Source organism: Aphelocoma coerulescens, chromosome 1 (genome assembly GCF_041296385.1).
Source record: "Aphelocoma coerulescens isolate FSJ_1873_10779 chromosome 1, UR_Acoe_1.0, whole genome shotgun sequence".
NCBI lineage: Eukaryota > Metazoa > Chordata > Aves > Passeriformes > Corvidae > Aphelocoma > Aphelocoma coerulescens.
Genome location: NC_091013.1, coordinates 19,744,734 through 19,768,098, shown reverse-complemented (window position 1 = coordinate 19,768,098; position 23,365 = coordinate 19,744,734). Strand labels below are relative to the sequence as shown.

Genomic DNA, 23,365 nt, shown 5'->3' with positions numbered 1-23,365 from the left:
AGATGTTAACTTCCACCAAAAGTAACTGAAGTTGGGCACTTCTGGTTACACATAGATCATGCAGAGGGGCATCAGAAGCTCTGGTAACCATCCTGAGACTGGGGAGCCTCGTTGGACTGTGCCAGAGCTCTCTCTCTGATGTTTCAGATCCCTTCACCAGGCTCCTTTCTCATAAATTCTGTAGGGCACCAGAGTCAAGGGGTACTGGCACATGCACAGGTTTCACTACAGTTCAGAGAAGTATGAATCTACCTGTGCAGAGACCTTCAAAGTACATTCACTATTCAGACTAAGCCATCAAGGATATGGTTTTAAATTTATACAAGAACTGTACTGTTTTAAATACTAGTAAGATTAAACCTGTTTAATAGTGGCATATCAGTATAAAACAATACAATAACTTTGTAAATACTTTGTAACAATAAAAAAAACATGGACACATGGAAACACAAGAGAACATGTTTGTCGCAATTAACAAAAAGAACATAATCCCATCCCACATCAATATAATTGTAATGTAAAAAAACAGCATATGCCACAGGTCTCAAAGTAAAATGCTTAAGTATTTTTACAAAATAGGAAAATGTTTCACAGTGAATCAGTCAGCAACAATCAAATTCTCATTTATTTTCAAATCAGACTTATCTGAGATTAGCAGAAGCAAAGCCACTAAGACAGATTTCCAACTAGAGCTGGTTTGTGCTCAAAAGAAATGAAAAAAATTACTATTGATGTTATTCACCCTGGTGAAAATGAGTGTAACTTCTACTAGCTTCCAGCTTCAGACCTGCTCGTATCAGGAATAAATAAAACACCAGAGATTAAAACCAAATTTTTAAGCATCAAAAGAGGAATTTTAAAGAAAAGGAAGCACAAAGAAAAATTCTTATATACTATACTTCTCTTTTGCCACAATTCTGCAAATAATTAAAGGCCAAAATTCTTTCTGGGATTTTAAGTCTAACTAGGTCTTTGATGACACTTCTCAAATTGTATCTGGACTTGCATTAAGGTAAGGCACTGAAAAGAAGAGGGTATTTTAAGAATCTTGAATGAGGACACTACTAGTCTATCACACTAAAGAAACAAGAGTCTGTTGTTCTGATTTGGTAGAAACATTCCTGCTCTTTGGAAGCATGAAATGTTAAGACACAAATTAACTTTGGTGGCCAGACAAAACTAAATCAGGAAACAGAGCCTCATATATCAAGCAACTCTGGAGGTGACCTATGAGTAGAATGACATCTAAAACCATCTGCATTTAATTTAGGACAAGAAAGATCATCACACAGATATCAAGCAATGCAGGGATTGCCAGTTCCAGGAGTTCAGTTAGACCTTTCCTTCCTATACGCAGCAGCATGTGTCTACAAAATATGACAGTATCAACATTAAATTTTTTGATTGTTCTGAATTATCTTACTAATGAACATTTAAGATGATGAATTTGAAACACACATATGCAACATGTGTCCCCTTCTGACTGTCTAAACTGGGTGCTTTGTTGTACTCCCAGCACCCTTTTTTTTATTTGTTCTTCTACATTTCCTGAGAAAAGCCACTGAGACAAATTAAATCCTGAAAACAGTGTATTTCTCTGGTTTGGCTCAGAGCTGCTTTTGCTTTAGATTGGGAGAGGGCAGGAGTACTGGGCTCATGTGATGCCCAACAGCATGTTGGTGCCATTAATCCTACATCAACTGGGGCAAGATCAGCAGGAGACAAGATCTGAGCCCTGCTTCATTAAAAGAAATTTTTATTAAAATGACCCTCTTCCTGACTTCAATATGTAAAGGCTGGTATTTTGAGGTAGGCGTTGCCCCTGCTTGGAAACTCTCAGGTGTGGGATTCCAGGTTTTTAACTGCTCTTGCTCAGCGTGGGCCAGAGAAGGGACAATAAGCCTCTACTCCAGGCTGCTCTGATGTAGGCCTTCTCAGAGGACCTCATGAACCACTTCCTTGATTTCTCAATGCCTGGCAGAGATGTGGAACTGGATGAAAACCAACTGGCTGAATTTCAGACTAAATACAGATGGTAGTGGTGCTGGCTGGCAGTGGTAATTACATTAAAGAGTTGGCAAACCCAGAAACTTTTTGCTCATTTGTTGAAATTAAGAGAATCAGTTCCCCCTCTGCAGACTGCTTACAGCCTCAAGTTCCCACCAAAATGTGTGTGTGTGCTTACACCATGGGCTGTGGTGGCAGGGAGCATGTTCTATCCACCACTCTTCAGGAGCATTCACTCACAAAAACTTCCTTGTTGGACAAGTAATTAGAGTGAATGTTAGCACTTCTGACATTTCAGATTCATTAAAAAAGAAAAGCTGTACTCATGTGAAGTAGTTAGCAACCCCATGGATGGGAGAGGCAGGGCACTAACTCAGACACAAGATGTGTGGGTTTGAGGCTCTGGTCTCACAATGCAGGTAAAAGGACCAGCTGCTTCTTCATAGCTGTAGGCTGGGGATCCCCACTGTTGGAGAGGTTTTATTTGTATGAGGAAATGCACCTTAAAGCAGTGGCTCAAACCTTGGTCTGTTGTATACACACTGAGTGCCAAAGCTACCAAGTTAGTTATTCTCTGTAAACTCAACAAAAAATTGACCATTCAATGAGGAGACTGGGCAGTTTAAAAAGATGTTTTGCAGAAAGCATCATGTAAAAATGTGAAACAACCTGGCAGATTGGGCAATCAGCTTGGAAACGCAGACTCGCATCCTTAGCCAGCAGCACTTTTAATACACTCCAGTTTTCAGTGTTTACTGGCAAAGGAGAGAATTTACTATTTTGGAGAAGTGCATAATTTCTCTTACCAGAAAGCCAATCTTGCAGCTGAGGCCAGTTTCTTAACAAAATTTTGATTGAAACTGATAAGTTCCTAAGAAATCTTTCTTTGGTGATAAATCACCATTTCTAATAAAAAGCAGCATGTCACAGAAAAATTCCCAGCCGGATCAAATGAGACTTTCAGTGATCCCAAATCCTCCTTTTTGCTAATCAAATTATAATATTCAGGATGTTGACCCACATGGTTATAGCTTACTTCAGCTCACGTCACCCTGTCCAAATAGAGTTTGAAAGACTTCTCTGAAATTTCAGCTGGTGAAAACTGCTTTTCATCCCACAAAATATAAGAGTCTATTAAGAACCAGTGAGGTCTATATTCTAGATTCTAATGAGTCTTTCAATACTAATAAAGTGAATATTAACTATGGTTAGTCTCCTTAGCATTTGGAGTTTTTCCTTAAGTACATTGTAAATGCTGGTTTTGGGCTGCTAAAATCCTGTGACCAAGATTTACTAAGGTGTTTGTCCCACCTCTATTTAAATGACAGGAATAGAGATTGGGGAATAACATGGTTTTAAAAGGATATTTAAATGGGGTCTTTAAGTCAATCTCCCCAGCTAGCCAGATACGGTAACTCTGTTTTGCTAACTGAAATCAGTTATTTTAGATCTGTAGGGACAGTGATGGAAGCAGAAAACAAGGAAAACAGAAACCTCAGAACATAATGGTAACTGCAAAACTCCTTCCATCTCAAGGTTCTTCAAAACCTGCAGTGACTCCACGAGATTTGAGATAAGACAATGTTCTCAGCATCAGGTCTGTGGCTGAAAATCACTTCTCCAGCTACTCAGAGCTCACTGACCTTCAAGGAGTGATATAAGGCCCTCCCAATCACTTATGCTTTTTTCTGGGAGTATGTCTGGGGTTTTTTTACAAAAAATTAAGAGATTATTTGGTACTTTACTTGATTTTAGTATAAAATATGATACAATGTTGCTTTAAAAAACCCTTTCTTTATGCCTAGAGAGCATGATTCAAAGATTTTTACAGAAGCATGGTAGGGCACTGAAAAGGCTTGAAAAAAAGCCAATTTCTGATAAACTACAATAAAACAAACTTCATTTATTCAGCTCTCTCCTTACACTGTGCCAAGGCACATGGATACCATGATAGGCTGAATTACTGAGAACAAAGGAAAACATTAATAAATACATCTTAATTTACTGAGCACGAATGGTAAGTAAACACAGAAGAGACTTTCAAAAAATTTGAACTAAAGAAAAATCAAACATCTACTGCTGGCGTTGCATATGCCAGAGTCACCAGGAAGGCCTTTTATCAGGAAGTCCCGTATACACTGCAGCTCTGCTAAGGCCCCACAGATGAACCTGCCAAGTATTTACATTCCACACAGAAACATCAGCAAAAGGGATGATTCTTAGTTACTCAAGCAATCACATAACAAGTGATTATTATTTCTGAGCAGGTCTCTCCATTCACCTGTAGGGTTTACTGAAACCAAGGCAAAACAAAGTTGGTTTACTGATAAAGTATTCTAGGACAAGTAATTTCTGGGAGGCATCTCTCTCAGGAATGCCTGTGTGTACTTTGAAAGTAGGCCTGCTTATGCTGACACCCAGATCACTGGCACGGGACGGACAAAAGATTCTGCTTCTGCTGCCGTCAGAATTAGCACTGAATTCACAAGGGAACAGTATCCAGCTGCCAGCATGCACAGTATCCTGAGAATGTCTTATTCCAAGCAGCATGGACATGTCACTGCTCCTCCAGCCTGAGTACTGTTTGTCAGCAGCCAAGCCCAATGTTTAGAGACATATGTAGACAGTAGGATCGAGGGTCATGATGGCCATTAATAACAAGCAGGCTGGGTAAAGCAAAAACCTTGAATGATGGAAGCTGAAAATATTGCTTAAATATCTGGGTGGAGTGCTGTTCTCCTGTTTAGTCTGTTTGCATCCAGCAAGTTTTGCTATATCCTGCTTTGGTGAATCACTCAGAGATGTAAAAACAATTGAAAAAAACACTTCTTTTACAATTTCTCCCCTTTTATTGAGATGTTGACAGATATCAAAAAGGACAAAATAGAGATATGAAACTCATTTAAAGTGCATTCAATTCTACTGTAGTGTCTTTATTTGCCTTCAGAAGTCTGGCAGGTTGCTGAAACTAACTTAACAGACAGGTTGACTGATCCATCTAAATAAAATGTGAAGTTTAGACAGTAAAAACTCCACAGATTGGACTGAGTCCTAAAATACAAGTTATTAAATCTCCAAACAGTCCTAGCAAAAATTCGTAGTTCCATTTGGTTGTGCCTTTTAAGTATAGACATCTGGTGGGGTGGTGGGGGGAAGAACAGTCTTTGGCACAAACTGGAGAGAGGTGGCACGTCTCCAGAGAGAGCAACCCCAGAAACCTGCACCCTGGGGCAGTTCAGTGCACATTGGTGCTAAAGGAGAGGGTTTGTCAGGCAAGAGCTGCACTGAGGCCTCCATCGTGCATCCCTGGTGACCAGCACGGTGGCCCTTTCTTTCCACCTCTGTGGCTTCCTGTGCCAGGCACATCCCTGTTATCTTTGCAACCCACGCACACGATCACATGGTGCTGCATGATTGTCAGGATTAACCTCCAGCAGTCTGTCTTTACAAAAGGGGATTTCAGGTGGCACATACTCTGGGCAGGACCTAACACCACGGTCCCCTCAGCTGTTACTTGTCTGGGTATGTGGGGCTCCCAGGCTGGGATAGAGAAAACTCGAAATGTTTGGAATTAATGACACTTCCAACTGCAACTGTGTTTACAAAAGTGATGCTGAAGGGATGGAAATGAAGTCTGCATTAAGGCAGCTGCATCTCCTCTGTATGAAGTGTCTGGAAATCAGCTTCCCTGATTGATTCCCCTCCGACGCCCTCTGTGGCCTGGTCTTGTTGTTTTCTTCTCCTCACAACAGCGCAGCTGGACTAGTTACTAAAAAACCCACCACAAACTCCCCAAAATAAACAGAAGGAAGGCGTCCCTTTCAGGCATGAGGACTGGGGACCTGCCTGGGTGGGTAAGTGTGTGCTCCCAGCCTTTTGTTTAGCACACCCACGTTCACAGTGAGGAGTGTTTGTCTTGGACCGGCTGGCCAGAAATGGGAGATACTCTCTTTACAGAACAAGCTTGCTGTGAAAGGCATGTGGAGGGAGGTTAACTCTTCCTTCAGGTGACATAGAGGCCACTGTACAGGGAACGTGGTGGGGCTCAATTCTGACGTGAGCATAGCAGGTTCATCTTTATGGAGACCAGCAGCACAAGGCCTTACATTTTTCTTTCCAGAGCCAACTCATCAGCTGAAAGCTGGGCAAATACTGTCCCCCCTAACTCCTGAGGCTGGAGGAGATGCTGGTGCTGCTGCTTCCCACAGGAAAACCACCACCTTTCAACCACTGTGATAGCCTCCATGGCACAAACCACAAATCCTGGTTGTTCATTCCCTCTTCTGTCACTAAGACTCTGCTCAGCAACTACCTGAGAAACAGATGCTCTTTAACAACTTAGAAGGGCAGAAAAAAGTACACCAGAACCAACCATTGCCAGAAAACCTGACAAGTAAGATGCCATATGCTTCCATTTGGGATATTTTTGCCTAATTGCTTTTGGCAATAAGTAAGAGCAAAAATGCCTTTCTTTTCACTCTGCTAACACAACCTGTTCAGAACCTGACTCCTTCCAATTTCCTGGACCCTTATTGATCAACCCAAGTTTTTCCTAAAGGAAGGAGAGAAATACAGATTCTACTCTTTGAGAAGTGATGGGGTATTTTCTTCTCAGAGGTTGCTCCTATAATATTTTATAAGTGGAGGGCGCATGTAAAACATCTCTGTAACTCAGAATAAGACAGTGAGAGATGGAAGAAAAAGGATAAAAGCAGAGGGGTATATGTTTGAAATGTGAATTTCAAATAACAATAAGAAAAAAGGAATTAAAATTAGGAGAATCAGCATAGTGATTTCTAAAAATGCTTGGTATAGTTAACCAGATAGTATGAGCAAGGCTGAAAACCAGGAAGTAGATAAATTTAAACAATGATGAATAAGTACAAAGTGCTTCACCGTGGAAACTAGTGAGCCCTAAAAGGCAAAGTGCACTCAGAAAACCCTTCAGAATAAAAATCAAGTATATCCCCAAACCTACTAACTGAATGAAGCATAAATGCTACCATGCAAGGCAGACACACAAGAAAATCCCTGAACAGAAGTGTAATAGCAGAAACTAATATTATCTGGAAGTGCTCAACCAGTGCAGCTGTGTAATTATTGGAAACAGAGGTCAGCTGAAATAAAACATGGCTGTAAGGAAATACAAAAGAATGCAAGGCAATGTAAGAAAATTATTATTTGAAAGATCTTTGGCAACAGAGAATTTAGCGGAATAAATACCAACTTTAGGTTAAGGATTTGCATCCATCACCAAAAGGACACACTCACTTCTCAAGGCACTGCACCAAAGAGCATTGGTGGAGCTCTGAAAGTGCAATTGCAAAGATCCATCAGGTTTGGGTGACACAGCAAAATTCTGTCTTTGGTGAATTATCAAAGCGATTTATCGTTGTTAAAATCTACTACAGCAAAGAAAAATGCGAGAAAAAACCCCAAAATGTATTTTAACTCTCAAAAGAGCTTCTAAAGAGAAACTTTCAACAGAGACTACCAAAGTCATGCTACCCATAAGGCAGGAAAGATAAAAGCTCTCAGTACATCAAATATTTGTGAGAGACAGATCATTTCAAAAAAAAAAAGCAGGATGTGGTTATCCTTTTCTGATGCAGAAGAGTACTCCACAAGCCCTATTAAGATCAATATCTGGCAAATGCACTGAAAGGAGGGCAGGTTTTACGCAGAATGAAGTTGCTTTGCACTTCTAACTGTACAAACATCAGAAAAAAACAGAGTAAGAATCACTAATTACAGTGTAGCCAAATGTAATGCATTAATAGGACAGTACAAAAAAGATTTTCCCCCAAAAGAGGCTATTAAATCATTATGACTCCTGCATGTGGGCTCAAGTCATATATCAAGTAATTCTTGTTACAAATGAAAACGTTGATATTTGCAATGTAACACAGGAAGCCACTGGATATATCAAACCAATGTGTCAGGGGACATTCAGTTTTAGAAAGATTAATACAAATATTTACCATAACCAATGTTAAATCAAGAAAATAATAATCACGTATTTTAAATCATCAAATAAAAAATTAAAAGAAAAAAATTTTTTTCTTAACAACTATCTAAAGTAACTTTGAAATGGGGATGTTAATTTTTTCAGTGGAATTTCAAAGTTCCCTTCTTCTACTAAACTAGACTAAAAGTAAGGACATCAGAGTAACCAGGTCACGTCTCCTGTCACAATTTCCTGCATTTGTGTGCATGTTTGTGAAACTGGGGTATCAATACAGAGTTTTACTACCATTTTTACAGAAATTCATTCCAGAAGTGAACATAAAATTAGATGCACAATTACCTACATGCAATTTCACAGACATTTTTCAATGTCTCAGTATTTAGACTTGGTTCAAATGGCTCTGAATTACAGTTCAACTTCAGGTCTTGCATTAGGACCCAGCCCATAAAGGTGATTAGTTTCCAAACAAAAGAGTACAACCATATCTGTAAATCCATGTCACATGGAGTTTATTAAAATCCAACTGATCAGTAGTACTGAAGCACTCACATATTTTAAACAATGTCTCTTTTCCTAAGGTTAAAGAAAGAAAAGCAAACCAACTGACTTGCTTGGGCAGTGCGGGGTTTATGTGCTTTGTAAATTGAAAGATGAGAGAACAAATGCAGGTGAAGGACTGGATCATGTTATCCAGACCACACTCGCACTGGATGGTGAAACTGCGGAGAAAGAACAATGGAGAAAAGATGCAGTCCTTTAAGTCTTCCTTATTTTCTCAGGGGGAAAAAAAAAAAAAAAAAACAAAACCAAAAAAAAAACCAAAAAAAAACCTTTCAGTGGAAGAGATCTGAGTTACACTAAAGTCAAACAGAAAAGATAAAACATATTTTTCAGCTTGAAAATAAATACGTAGACAGTGTATCAGCTCAACAACATTCTCCTACTTTAAAAAGTATGTTTCAGACTAAAGAAATCTCATATGCAAAACTAAGACCTGACCACTGAATATGTACTCATTTTACCTTTGTCTCTGTTCTTCTCCTTTCCTAAAGAGTCCAGTTTCTTTCTTAATGACTTCTTCCTCTTTTGTCCATCTGCGAGAGGCAAAAAAAAAAAAGAAAACAAAAAAAGGAAGTAAGTGAAGAGAAGTAACACTGAACAAACTGCTGCACAAGCTGTAGGAACATGGAGTGAGATGGTCACAGCACTGGGGATCAGGGAGGGTGTGAGGCACATTGCACAAGGACTAGGAACCGTCACAGTCCTCTGGCCCAAAGGAGGGTGCCTTTGTTCGCCCAAACACTGAGGCTGTACTGGGGAACACAAATGGATGTATCCCCTGCATGCTGCTGGGAACATCTACATGTGTGGTCACTGAAGAGTTAACAATGGAGGTTTCTTGCTGGGTGCTCTTGACAGCAAAGCACCATAAACCTACAAGGTACTGGGTAGCCTTTCATCCATGGTCACACGACTGTGATTCAGCCGTGGAACTAAAGGCAGTATTTGGAAAGGGAGGATTACTAACACCCAGGATAAAGTTCTGCATATCAGTCATGTATCACCCTATCCATGGGTGATAGCTGACCACCTTCATGACCCATCTGATCTGAACTCATATGGGGAGCTGGCAGCTGGGTACAGCAAGTCCAGATTGGTTCAGATGGATTAGAGTCTCAAAGGAATGATTGTTCTGACAACCGATATATTGTCCAAGTTTTCACTAAGGTATTAAGGACCGAAGATTTTAAGCAATATCAGAGGCAGGTTGGTTCTTGAAATGATTATATCAAAATGATTATATCATTATTTCCTTCAGCAGCATCTTTTATAATGAAAAGTCAACAAAACAGCATTTTATTTATTAGGTCTCAACAAATACCAGGGATTTCGTCAAGGGCCTGCTTTAACTTGTACCTTTTGAATTTTGCAACTTTCACAGCAATATAAAGGGTCTACCACAGGAACTGATATGCTAGACACTGCTCTAGATGAAGTTTAATGAACATGTACCTCTTCCTTACTGATTTTGTAATATGGCAAAAACTCAAAAATGAGCACACTGTATCCATTTCACATTTAGGGCAAGAGGGTCACCAAATAATCTGTCTCAACACATTTTTCTAGTTCTGTAAGTCAGCGGTCTTTTATAGGAAGGAACACACCCCAGAGGAGTGAAGTGGATCTTTGTTGATGAACTCTCATCTTTGCAATTAGGGGTCATGAGAGAATACAAGCTGTTTCTAAATACTTTTCCCACAAATCCTACTAAAAATCAAGTCCAGAACATCACCTGATAGACTGCTCAACAAATTCTGACTTTTTTATAGCCAATTAATATCCTTTTAATTTAAAAGTAGCATTTCATTTTACTTTTTGTAATGGTGGTTGGACCAACTCCACTCGCACTCTGCAGTTATTTCCAGGATACCACAGAACCACAGAATGGAAGGGAGGGTTGGAAGGCAGTTCTAGTCCCTTCCTAGGAGATCATCTAGTCCAACCACTCCCCCCAAGTGCAGGGTCACCTGGAGCAGGTGACACAGGAATTTGACCAGGTAAGTTTAGAATGTCTCCAGAGAGGGAGACTCCACGACCTCCCTGGGCAGCCTATTCCAGTGCTCTGCCACACTCAATGTAAAGAAGTTCTTCATTGTGTTGAAGTGAAAATTCTTGTGTTTTCCTTTATGGCCATTACTCCTTGTCCTGTTACTGGGCACTGCTGAAAAGAGTCTGGCACCATCCTCTTGGCACTCAACTTTGAGATATTTATATGGACTGATGAGATCCCTTCTCAGTTGTCTCAAGTCTAAAGAGACCCAGCTCCCTTAGTCTTTCCTCATAAGAGAGATGCTCCAGACCCCTCATCATCTTTGTAGGCATTTCCTGGACCCTCTCCAGTAGCTGATTGTCTCTCTTGCACTGAGGAGCCCACAATTGGACACAGCACTCTGGATGTGGCCTCACTGAGGGCAAGAATATGGGCAGGATCACCCCTCTTGCTCTGCCGGCAAAGATCTCCCGATGCACCCCAGGCTACCAGCAGCCCTCCCAGATGGAAGGGCTCCCAGCACTCCCTTAACTAGGATCTTTGGTTCCTGTCTCGAGATAGAATTGCCATGTGTTGGTTATGTTAATTCCCCTTTGCCCACACCTGCTCCAGTGAGAATTCATCTCTCTGAAATAAGGCTGACTAGTGAGAAGGTATTCTGGATGAGAGTTCAGCAATATAATGGTGGTAATTCATTGCCTGACATGGTCTATGATTAGATTTTCCTTTTTTCTTAGCCACATGACAAGGTTATAACTCAAAGTCATATTCTGATTGACTAAAAGCCCAGACTTTTCACACCTTCTGACATTTCCTGTTGCTAAGATTGAGTTTATAAAAGAAATTCTTTCACCTCTCAGCAATATGAATAGTTGGTAGCCTGCTTACATACACCTGACAGGACAGCTTATTCTTATAAGGTTCCCTGCTATCATTGTGTTCTGGCTTTATATATATAAAATAATTTTCAAATTATTTTCCATGTTATAAATTCAAATTACTGCTTCAGAGAAGCTTTTTGATGGATGACTAACACTTCTTTGGAGTCACAGAGCCTTACTCTCCAAAAACCCATTTATTGATATTCTGGCATCCCACTGAAGTCTACTGAGACATTAAAAAATGAGAGAAAGAATCAAAATTTAATGTAAAATGCAGTGTTTTGCTATGATCATTTACAGTTTACCTCACGGCAAGAGAAAAGGAGTTGCGTATGAAAATAAGGTTGAGAGGAATCTCAGTCAAAAGCTAAAGCTCAGAAGATCTACCAAGAGGTCTGAGGTCAGTTCAAGTTCTCCTCCTCCTCAGCAAAAGACATGATAAATTGCAGTCTATACACTGTACATATAAACACGTTTTGAAATTACTGTTGATTCAGGGTACATCAGGCATGAACATTGCTGAAATATTCATAATGTGTTTAAAGACTTATGCAACTCCAGCAGTTTTACATATTAAATGAACTCAATTCACAATTATAATGCTTAGTACTTACTAGCTGCAGTGTGGTTTTGAGAACATAATTAATATCCAAAATATTCTTGAGAAAGTGGCAAAGCATTATTATCCATGCTTAATACCTACTGTATGTTTTTAAATTAATTAGCAAATATTATGCAAAATAGCATTGTATCAGTCCAAAGCGCTATTAGGTATGGATGGACTGGCTATTTTTAATTTCCACTTTGGAAATGTTCAAACCACATAGCAATAAAAGCTGTTGGGCTGTTATCCAGCCTTTTGTATATATAATTGTCAATTTATGTCTTCTTACTATAGCTTAACAATACACTCCTCCTTCAACAGATTCCACTCAAGAACATCAGCAAGACTAGAGGAACACTCAAATGACAACGGTCAAAGGAAAGGAAGCTGCTTTTTTTTCCTTTGCTAACCCACTGTTTTTCCTGAAGGGCACCTGTCCAGGCAGCTGTGCAGATCAGTTCATTTTTCAGAAATGGACTTGACCTGTTCAGTACTTACTAATTTATATGTTTGCTGCATTTTTCACTGCAATGCTACATCACTCCCTGGGCTTCTATGTATTAAGACTAGCACAATAAATATTTAAAAGACCAAGAGTCTAGAATCAAACTCCTGAGTGCACATTACATTGCTACATGACCTGTTTTTCCAAAGTGGTGAGCACTTCCAGGTTCAGTTAATGCCAAAAAGACTTTTCTATTTCAAAAATCTCTTTAGGACTCTGTCAGTGAACCACACAGCCTACAGAATACAAGATTATTTGTATTGATCTACTGACTTTTGACAAGAATTGAGCAGTCTGACTTCTGAGATTATCAAAGCTTAAATATTTTGTGTTAAAGTTGAAATTCACCTGAAGTGTCCTCACTAACACTATTTCTTTAGCATTTACACTATCAAATCTCAGACTTTCTACAGACCATTTCACGGCCTAAATTTCTCTCTAAGTGAGACCACAGTTCTACAATCTAGGTAATAAGTCATTTTCACACTGAGGATATATAAACTTCAGCTTTAACAGTTTAAAAAATGAAAAGAAAGAAAGAGAACTTTGTAAATTTTTAAACTTATTGTTCTGTTGCTTTGCACAAGACCACCTACCAACACCTTATATGACTGAAAGAGAGGGAGTGCAGGCTGAATCCAGTTGCTGTTTACTTCCAGTACTTCTTTAGTCAATTTATATTTATGGAAATCAACAAGTCTATTTGGTAAGTAGAATTATTGCTCAGCATAAGCTAAAGCATCACAAATTAGGTACAGGTAATTAGCTCAAAATTACACAGTGGCACACAAAGTTAACATTCAGGAACTCTTGGCCAGCAGTTTCAGATTGTGTCACTTAATTGTCAATATCCTGTGAAATCCTAATCCAATATATTTTTTCAATAATTAATATAATAAGCAGTAAAAAAGTACAACATCATCCAAGCTTTGTACATAATTCTGGGACACTATTACAGTATTACGGTTCAGAAAAAACACCCTGTGTCAAATATGTTTGAAGTGAACCTGTAACAAAATCAGGGTCCTTCAGCACTTTCCTTGTACCTGGGCTGGCGGATTATCTAAAAGAATGGATGTCCCTTTTATGTTACTTATATGCAAGGACACTTTATTAATCAAAAACATAATTCATAAATTCATACAAATCCTTCAAACTAATTTAACTCAGTGGGCTTTCGACAGAAGAGATGATGTGCTGCTGACAGGGTTGTAGAATGAAGAGAACTTCCCTCCCCATCTATTGGCAACTTCCTTTGCTTAAGAGAAATGAGTTTCTTGTCCATTTAGGGAAGAATATTTGTCACACAGTATAAAAAGAGGAGCTACCTCGGCAATTATTATCAGACCTATAGCTCAATTATCAAAACAGATAAAAAGGTTGATATTGTGAGATTTCTAAACTACTTCTTCACAGTAATTCTAATTCTATTCATGGCCATTTTTCTTAATAACCACTAGTAATTGGATCTAACAGCATTTAAAGAAAAAAGCCAGAATACACCTTCTAAAACTGCAATCAGTTTTGTCTTGAAAATTACTACCAATGGAACTGAAAAGCACCGAGTTTGACCTATCTTGAGCACTCATTGGTTCACTTCACTCATCGAGAGCAACTCATTTCCCCAGTGCCAGCCTCCCACAGCCAGCCTGCGTGCTAAATGTCAAGCTGCAGTCTCTCTGGCCTGTGCAATACTGCAAGTAATTGAGAGTGTCAATCAGAAAACACTGCTAAATTCTGTTGACAGAGCACAATAAAGACAAGACTGCACTTCATTCACTGACAGTTGCACAGTGTTTGTGGTTGCAGCTACTTCTTTGGGTCACTATACAAAGCAAATTTATTTCTGAATATGCACTTGGGGCTGCTCTGCTGAAGAAGAGGGTGCTGGTTTTACTTAGCCATTTCTGTGACTGTAAATGTCCATCTCGAAACATTTATTTATAAAAACATGTTGAAATGCTTTGTCTCCATGCAGTAACTTCCAGAGCACTGCCAGCTGCAACACAGATGGAAGACAAAAAAAGTCAACCAGAGAAACAGGAGCTACAGATTTTGGCACATAACACAATATGAAAAGGGGAAGCCTGAGCCTTCAGGTATTTCTTATCACTCTCACCCTTTGCCTCAGCCATTCACACACAAGATCTCCATTGGTGATGCAGATAACTGTATTTATTCAGAAGCCTTGGGCTGTTGTCCCATTTTTCCTTATGGCCTATTTGCTCGCTTTATTTCACTTTGACTTAAATCAGCATTTCTTTGTGCTTGTTAGCCAGCAGCTGATGGAAGAAAAGCCATATTCATTCAAGAGTATCCCTCAGCTGCAGTCATGACCCTCCAGGTGGCAGCTGGCTCACCTCAGCCCACAGCGCCAGGTTCAGGCTGCTCGCCAAAGGCACCACACACACATCAGAGGCAGCTTTCCTCTTACACGCTGCTTCCTCTGACGCAGCAAACAAGCTTCGGCATTCCCCTCTCCGAGAAGTTCCTGATAAATATGCTTATGGCAGAAGAAACAGCATGAAAAGGGCAGAGCTGAAGTTCTTCAAGAGAGGGGATGTCCCTCCCCTTGGACTGTGCACGGGGGGACTGGGCCGGCGCTCTGCAGCCCTCCAGGAAGGAGCTCCACCTGACCCAAACCCTTCTCAGGGCAACGGCGAGAAACCAGGAGAGCTGTGGGGAAAGATGACTGCACAGGAAACAATGTTCTCAGCAACACACAGTGCATACAATACAACCACTTGAGAAAACCCCCAGCCACCTGACAAAAGTGTACTTTTAATTCGCCTCTTCCACACCCCAGCAGTCTTCAGTAACTTGCTAGTGCATCTTCTTCAGACCTAGGCTTCAGTCGCTCTGGGCTAAGGCTCTACTAATTGTTAAAATGAAACACAGAGGAATTACGAAGTACAGTTGTGCAGGTTTAAGTGATTCAGCTGCTGGAAGTTTAAAAGCTGCGTTATACACAATTTCTTTACTGCTGAACAGTAAGAATTTGGTCATACTGTTAGACGAATTAAATTATTTATTTAGGAAGTATTCACAAGTTTCTGTGGAACCTGCCTAGAAGGCAAAACTGCTGGAAATCTCTCCTACTTCAAAAGAAAGCTGCATCCCTACAGGAACTACAGTTTTATTAATCAAATAACACTTTACAATACCTCCATTTTACCACCTCCTGTGATTCTGATACAAATTTAAAAAAACCCAAACAATCAATGCTACATTATTTGCTTGCCAGGTACTAACAGATTTTTGATACACATCTGTTCATACTGCACTGCTACTCTGAAGACAAAGGTGATAAATCAATTTATACTAGCTGAGCATATTACAGTAGACAGCCCTGTGTTTTAGGAAAACAAATTTGAAAAGTATAGTTCCAAACTAGACTCAAATCTAGAAAAATGCACTATTTCTATTGAAACCTATTTGCAAGGTCTATTTCTATCAGAAGGAGCCATGACCAACTTGTTGAACAAAAAATGTTGCACGTTGGAAAACACAGACTGTAACTGAAGTGGGATAGGTATGACTTTTTCTTCACAATGAAAAACCCCAAACAAACAAAAAACCCCCAAACAAACAAAAAACCAAACAAAAACACAAGACCACCATCACGGCAACAACTTACTTTGGTCACTGCTCTAATTCAGATAACAAATGCTACTCAACTCCTGTGGCTATAGGAATCATAAGAAAACATGACATTTCCACTCCGTTTGCCTATACATTCCCTAGTGTGTTTAAGGATTTAATTAGTCTCCAAGTATATATGTTATAAAGAAATAACTACTTTTGTATTTTCAAATATGTTCTTCCATGATTCTCTGTCATGAAGAGACTGGCGAGCAAATGCAGGGGCAACATATTCTAAGGGTGAGAACCAAACCTAAGTTGACAGGGAATATGGGATTTGGGCTCTGGAGCAAGGCCAGGGCTCCTGAAGCCACAGACAGAGGGAGGGGGATGTCAGAGCCCACCCATGCAAGGGGAAGAGCTGGGAAGGAGCAGCTTCTCAGGCCTGCCCAGGCCACTGCACTCCTGCTGTGCAGGAAGCTGCAGGTCTTACAGATGAACACAGCACAGCTGCATCAAAAGAAACATTTCAGCAAGTACAAAGTGGATGCCTGCCTTGTTTGTGCAAGCCACGTATAAATATCCTTAAAATAACAGAATTCTTAATAGTTGCAGAATTTTTTGAACCACCACACCAAAAGCAAGAATAAAGTTTCCGATCTTCCCTTTTAATTTGATTTTTTTGTTTAATGTATTCTTTAAACTTTTTGCATTTGGGACTATTGACTAGAAATTATTGTGTTGGAAAAGTCAGGAAAAAAACCCTCTTCAGTTACTTTGCCATTACTGTAATGAAAACATATATAGTTTTACATAATTTAAGTACTTTTTAACTAATAATACATTTAAAATGGCTGCATTACATGAGCTCTGAGGAACAAAATATTCAGTGAGTTTTAGAACCCGAACACTAAATTATAATTGTTTGGGAGCTCATTTGTTAAATCTTTTGCCATACGTAAGGAAAAAACTCATTTTGACATGAAAATAAACAGTTACTCAAATACTTTTCTATGCCAGAATGAGGAAAATGGCTGCTGCTGCCATACATAGAAAGGATGATGGAAATAACTCAAAAAAACCATGCAAAGCTACCTGGCAGCCTTTAGAGGATTACAAAGGAAAGGCCAAGTACCCTTGTACACAGCTGTCAGTGGAGAGCAGCAAAAAGCAGGCAAATTCCTGGAAAGGGAGAACAGATGCAGGATGCCAGGTCTGACTTCCCTGTGCATAGACAAACTCAGATTTTCAACTCATACACAACTCTGCTTGCTGCAGCACCTACATTAGCACAGGGTTTTCCGTGTCATAAGAAATCCTAAATCACAGTAACCTAAGAAAATAATATTAAAACCGCACCTCCCACCCACCCAAAAAAACCCTGCAAAAAAAGCCAGAGAGAGTGTCCAGGTGTTTTGATGGAGCACATGCCTTGTGTCAATAGTGGAAGTAAAAATGTGTCTAGGCATACTGAAATTAGAGGGAACCATTCCTTCTAGGCTTCAGGGTGTATTTGCTATATTGACACTGATGACAGGATTCATGAAACCATGAAACAGCAATGTCAAGTAGCAGGTGCAAGACAAAATATAGACACTACTTTTTCACATTACAGCAGTATCTACAGTGTGACAGGAGTTTCCTTAATCTCCAAAGATAGGCAAATTCCTGACTTAAATAGACTGTGATACATCAGGGACCTTGCTGCTGCCCTTCTAAGTGGAAGACACTCAGAAACCACAATGATGGGCAGAGGTTTAAAAGCTTTCAGGAAGACTGAGCAACACTCCCTTCTTGGAGTGTTTTCATAACTCAGGAGAACTGTCAACACTAGAACTGGTCAAAAAAAACAGGTCAAAAACTATCTACACTAATAAATGAAAACAATTACAGTCGATGGAAGTATTTTAGCTGTATTGAAAAAAAATTCAAAACACCAAATGAAACCCAAACAGGAGCCTTGATGCTATAGTTTGAGACAGAAAAATACAAATAAGAGCTCTAAAAACACCTTAATTTCACTGGGGGGCCGTGGGGGAGATGAGAAATTGACTGTCTCCTGGCCTCAACTACCTAAATAAAGAGTAATTTTATAATGTGGAGGGGAGGGAGTAGTTTGGTGCTGTTGCTAGTCAAAATGACTCTTGATTTGGTAAGGAGCGTTACCTTTAATCCCTACAGACAGGGTGGGCCAGGGGCAGAGCAGATAAAATTGCCAGCATATAACTGGTATGGGATTTATTGTTATCAATAAACTGGCTTGCAGTGAATTGGCAGGTGAAGAAGCAACCGAGTTTCTTTACATCTCACTCAGACCTTTCCCCTCACATTGCTGTTAGTGTAAGCATGAGTTGAGCTCTTCAAATGAAGAGGAAATTCCTCTAACCCTCTGGAATTCAGGAGACCAGCCAGTGGTCACAGAGTTGGTTCAGGGCACCCAGGTCTCCACTGTCTTCTGAGCATTGCCTTGCTGTTATGAATCATTTCTGTAAGTCTTTACTCAGATTCTCACCTTAAAGAAGAAGCCATGCAAGAAAATAAAGCAGCCTTCATAACTTAAATTAGTCCACAATACTCCTGCTCAGAGCCTTGATGAAGAAATAAAATGAGAGAGGAGCTGTCAGTGCATGGAAGTGAAATCACGGTGCAGCAGGTCTCTCACTGGACAGTTTGGTGGCTCAGATAACTGAGCTGTTATCCCTCTGAAAAATGACCAGTGGATCTTACTTCTAATAATGTCTCCTTGTAGTAATTACCTGTCCTTTGTATCATCAATCATAAGAGAAACAGGCGTTAAAAACATAAACCACACAGGAAAAAGACATGAGGAGCTCTGCAGAGAATACTTGGGTTGACTTCCTGCACAGAAATAGTGTCACATGGACATCTGCCTAATCTATTCTTAAAAACCTTCAGCAGGAGATTAGGTCTCCATTAAATCTCAAGGCAGCCTTTTCAGTGTAAAAGCCTAATACAAAGATATATATAGTACCACAGCTCTGATAAAATAAATCTATCTGGAGTCACTTTATCTTTCCTAATCAGTATCTATGAAGTTCTGAAAGGAGCAACACACACAAGACTACAGAAATAAGTCTGATTTTCAACTGAAACTTTCGAAGACAGATACTGGAAGAATACATGTTATACTGGTGTTACATGTTGGCAAAGCTCTGCCAAAGGCAAGTAGAACACGCAAACTAGTAGGCTGCAATGTCAGTATTCTTAATAAAGGTTCAAAAGCTTTTTCTTTGGCATATATTTATTGGTATTTATTCTTTGGCCTTGAACCATAACAAAGCACAAATTCTTAAGTCACTATAGAATCACTGGACAGATATGTCGATTATTGGCAAATTCAGAATCAAGGGTAAGTACTACACGAAAGTGCTAAAGACAGATTTGGTAGAACATAACCAGGAATACCTCTATTACACTAGTGTTCTCTCAAAGATTTAGGAAAAAAAAAAAACAACAAATACACCTAATTTTGCAAAGCTGTTTTAGAGCCTCTGTGCATTTTGCTTCCCAGCACTGATTCTTTCTGCCACATGTCTCAACTTTTGAATATGGCCAAGGGTCATGATCAACGTTTTAAAATTAAAGTCGAGATTTTCATGTCTGACACTAATACAGACAAAATACCAAATATATTTATATGTACTTCAAGTCAATAGCTATTTCAAGTGTACTCCTAAGGAAACTACATTAGATAGGATTTTTTTTGTCTCAGAATTTTTATACTCTATGGGACATAACATCAAATATACGCATGCAGCAGTCTCTGGATCTGATTGCTTAAGAGCAGTACCCTAAACCTACATCAGACAGTATCTAAATAAGCAACTGCCCAAGTAATAAGAAACTCTGGTCATGACTCTGTCTCCTCTAACTTTTCATGATATTTACATATGGAAATGCAGATTGTAATATTTTATTTATCTTAGGAATTTAAGCAAGATCTCTCCCCTTCATTGTGAGGGGAACTGAAAGACTCCTGCCTTTCAGCACTCATGCCCAACGAGCTCCATAGCTAAGCATTCCTTCCATGTCCATCCCTGTCTTCATTTCTTTCCTTTCTCTCCACAAAATACACCCACACAAGAGGTAGGTTCTCAGAAGTTACACAAATCTTTCCTTTAAATGTGCTAAGGTATGCACTCATTTTTTCATATTTACATTATCAGTGCCATTAATTTCCCCATGAAGAAAACAGCATTTTCTACCTCTGTTCTGCGTTCACACAGCACAATGAAAATGCATGCTGCTTCTCAATCAAAGCTCCTAGCTATTTACTGAAATACAATTTAGGAAAAAGACAAGCCTTTTTTGTTTGTGGTGAGCTTTGTAATGAGTAAAACCTTTTGCTTTTAAAACTATTAGCTCACCTCTAACTGACGGAATAGCTAAGTTGAATAAAGCTTTTCTGATGTAAACAGACAAGTAAAACCTGCTATGTGATACAAGCAAATCTTGGAAATCACTTTGCTGAGCATGGCATAGTCTTTTATAAAAAAACTGCCTCACAGCAAAAATTAAAAAAGGAACATCCCTCTAAAAACTTTCTTAAGTCTTGAAGATAATTTATTATTTCCCCTGTTGCAATGTTAGAAAAATTATATTCTTGCAAGCTTGATGTATTTCCATTTTGTTCTTGTCTCAACAGTGGCAAAAAAAAAAAAGTAAATTTGAACGAAAAAATCCCAACAAAAAATTTCTGCAAATTTCCTTACTGGGAGAAAAAAAAAATCGGAAAGTTTTTATCTTGTTTTCTTATCTCTCTGCCTGGAAAAACTCCTGTCACCTTCACTTTGATAAATGCCTGTGTAGCACAGTTCAAGGCTGTGTCTTACAATGTCTGCCCTGCAGCAGCTGGGACTTCTCCTAGTTTAAAACATTAATTCAATTTTATTTCCTTTTTTTTTTTTTTTTCCAGACTGAGAGATATTTGGGTTTTTTTTCTCAGGAGGAAAAAAAGAATCCTTGGAAAAATACATTTTTCCATGAAAGATTTGAATTGGAGGGCACAGGTGGGAAGTTTCAATCTGAAAATCAGCAAGTTAAACAGTTTTTACCTCTGACCAGTCTGTCTGATACAGTATAACCAAGATTTACTAATGTAGCATAAAGGAGGAGAATTTATCTCAGCCTTACATGTCTTAAATATAATCTTCATGAACTCTACTACACTGAAAGAAAATCCATGGATTCATAAGCCCATGTTAGAGACAGTATTTATATGAGAAGAATCAGCAGAGGTTGGCATTAAGAGGGGTGGCAACAAGCCTCTTCACTTAGAAGATACACTGATGCCAGTTCAAAACCACCCAGTCCGTAAGCCTGTAATTCCACAATGTATACACTACGCTTCACTTAGATGTTTTCCTCTGCCACAACAGCTATAAAGTAGGTAACATGGTCAGTGATTAGAAACAAGGAGCAGTTTGGAGCCTTCACAAAAATGCAAGCCCAGATAAAAATCATAGTCACTCTCGGCGTTAAGGAAAATGAATAATGAAATACAATGGCGAGTAATGTAAGCAAAAAACAGATTGAAAGAAGTACACCCTGCCAAAATAAACAAGAAGCAGAGAATTGTGTAACTCTTAATTCCCATTTTTATTCAGAGCTTAACTGGAATGTATTGGGGGCAAAGTACACAAATGAATGGTAAAAATTCAGAAAGCCCGGACATGTTTTCTTTCATTTCAGAGACAGGGTAGTCTCAGCTCTCAGTCTGTAATCGCACACTTATCCAGCCCTGCTTATTCAAACTCACCTTACTAAAACAAGTTGTACAGGAGACTAATGCTCACTTCATGTGAACAGATGCACAGTGTCATGTGTCACAAAACTTGCATGCAAAAACATACACCAGCACATGTCCAAGCAGCATCAGCTTCCCTTAAAATGACTTTCCTTAAATGACTGGAACTGCATTTAGGTTTCTAAAAGCATCCTTTCATCATATTCATTACAACTAAATGAATGAACCAGATTCAGCAGTAAGGTTAAGAATTACTTTCTCTCTCCCCAAAATGTCACAGAAGCGTCAAGGTTTGAAAAGACATTCAAGACCATTATCATGCTGTCAACCCAGCACCAGCATAATCACCGCTAAACCGCATATAACCTCAAATGCTCTCTTCATTTATTCTCTCTCTCCACAACTCCTCCAGCCACTGGCAAGAATATAAGCAGTCATTCTCTCTTTTTGAACAAGAGAAGACCCGAATGTGACCCCTAAGTCTGAAATCCTATTCAAGCCCCTTCACCAACAGGTTCACATCATACCTTCAAAACCTAGGCAGATGCTTAAAGAGTTGAATTAGGGTTAAAGACCAAACATCCCATTTGCTCAACTCATAATGTCCTAGTAGTTCCTACCACTGCTTCCAAACACAGGATCAGTGAAGTGGGACAGGACTGTGAAAGAGAGTCATTATGAACATGTGGTATTTAGGAAACTGATCCTATCAAACCTCATTCAATAACCCCTCAGCTCAAGAGATACCTGGAACCAATGAACAGAAGAAAATGAGCTCCTCTTCTGCTCTGATCCCAGTTTTACTCTGCAGAAGTCATCTGACCTGAGTTAGCATTTGCTTGTGAAGACCTTCTTTAAAAGGTTCATTTTTCTCTCTACTTGTGTGCAAGGACATACACAGAATTGTAATGTCACCAAAATGTAAGCACACCTAAAGTGAATTTCATCATTATTTTTTTTTCTCCTATTATAAAGAGAAGGTTGACTTCTCTGAAATGAGAAAAAAACCACACTATATTGTAAACACGTAAAGCTGCAAAGAAGCATCACCAGAATGGTACTGTTGTGCCATTTAGAACATCAGCAAATTAAAAATCTTCCACAGAGTAATTGCATTAGTAAAGAAACTGTGTAATGCTTTGCCTGGAAATTACATCCTCTTGCAACTTAACACATTAACCAAGGGAAGATAAATGATTCTTGGTCTAGTTTCTGGTGGCAAATGGGGGAGGTCACATGGTGCAGGCTTGTTTTGTTTTGAAATTGTTCTTGTCATCTTATGTTTATCCAGTCATTTTCAATGTTAAGTTTTAAAACTCTTTTTGTTAAAATAAAAGGGTGAAGTGTTGGGGTTCCTCCCCCCTGGTGTGGGGTCCAGGGGGAAGGGGGACCCTGGGGGGGAGGCACGGGGTTTCCCTGCCCCTGGTCAGCCTCGTTCCCCATTGGTTGTTTTGTGTTCCCCTGCGCAGGAAGGACCTGTCTGGTCTCGTGATTGCCGCA

General features: G+C 39.4%; 1 protein-coding gene across 8 annotated transcripts in view; it reads right to left on the bottom strand.

The window, feature by feature from the left end:
* The window catches only part of ARHGAP6 (Rho GTPase activating protein 6), a 320,115-nt gene that overhangs the window by 31,808 nt on the left and 264,942 nt on the right, over positions 1-23,365 (bottom strand). For all 8 annotated transcript variants that reach the window (XM_069003617.1, XM_069003628.1, XM_069003639.1 and 5 more), the window contains one exon: positions 8,998-9,069. In XM_069003617.1, coding sequence (XP_068859718.1) covers positions 8,998-9,069 — 72 coding nt within the window. The remainder of the gene's footprint in view (positions 1-8,997; positions 9,070-23,365) is intronic.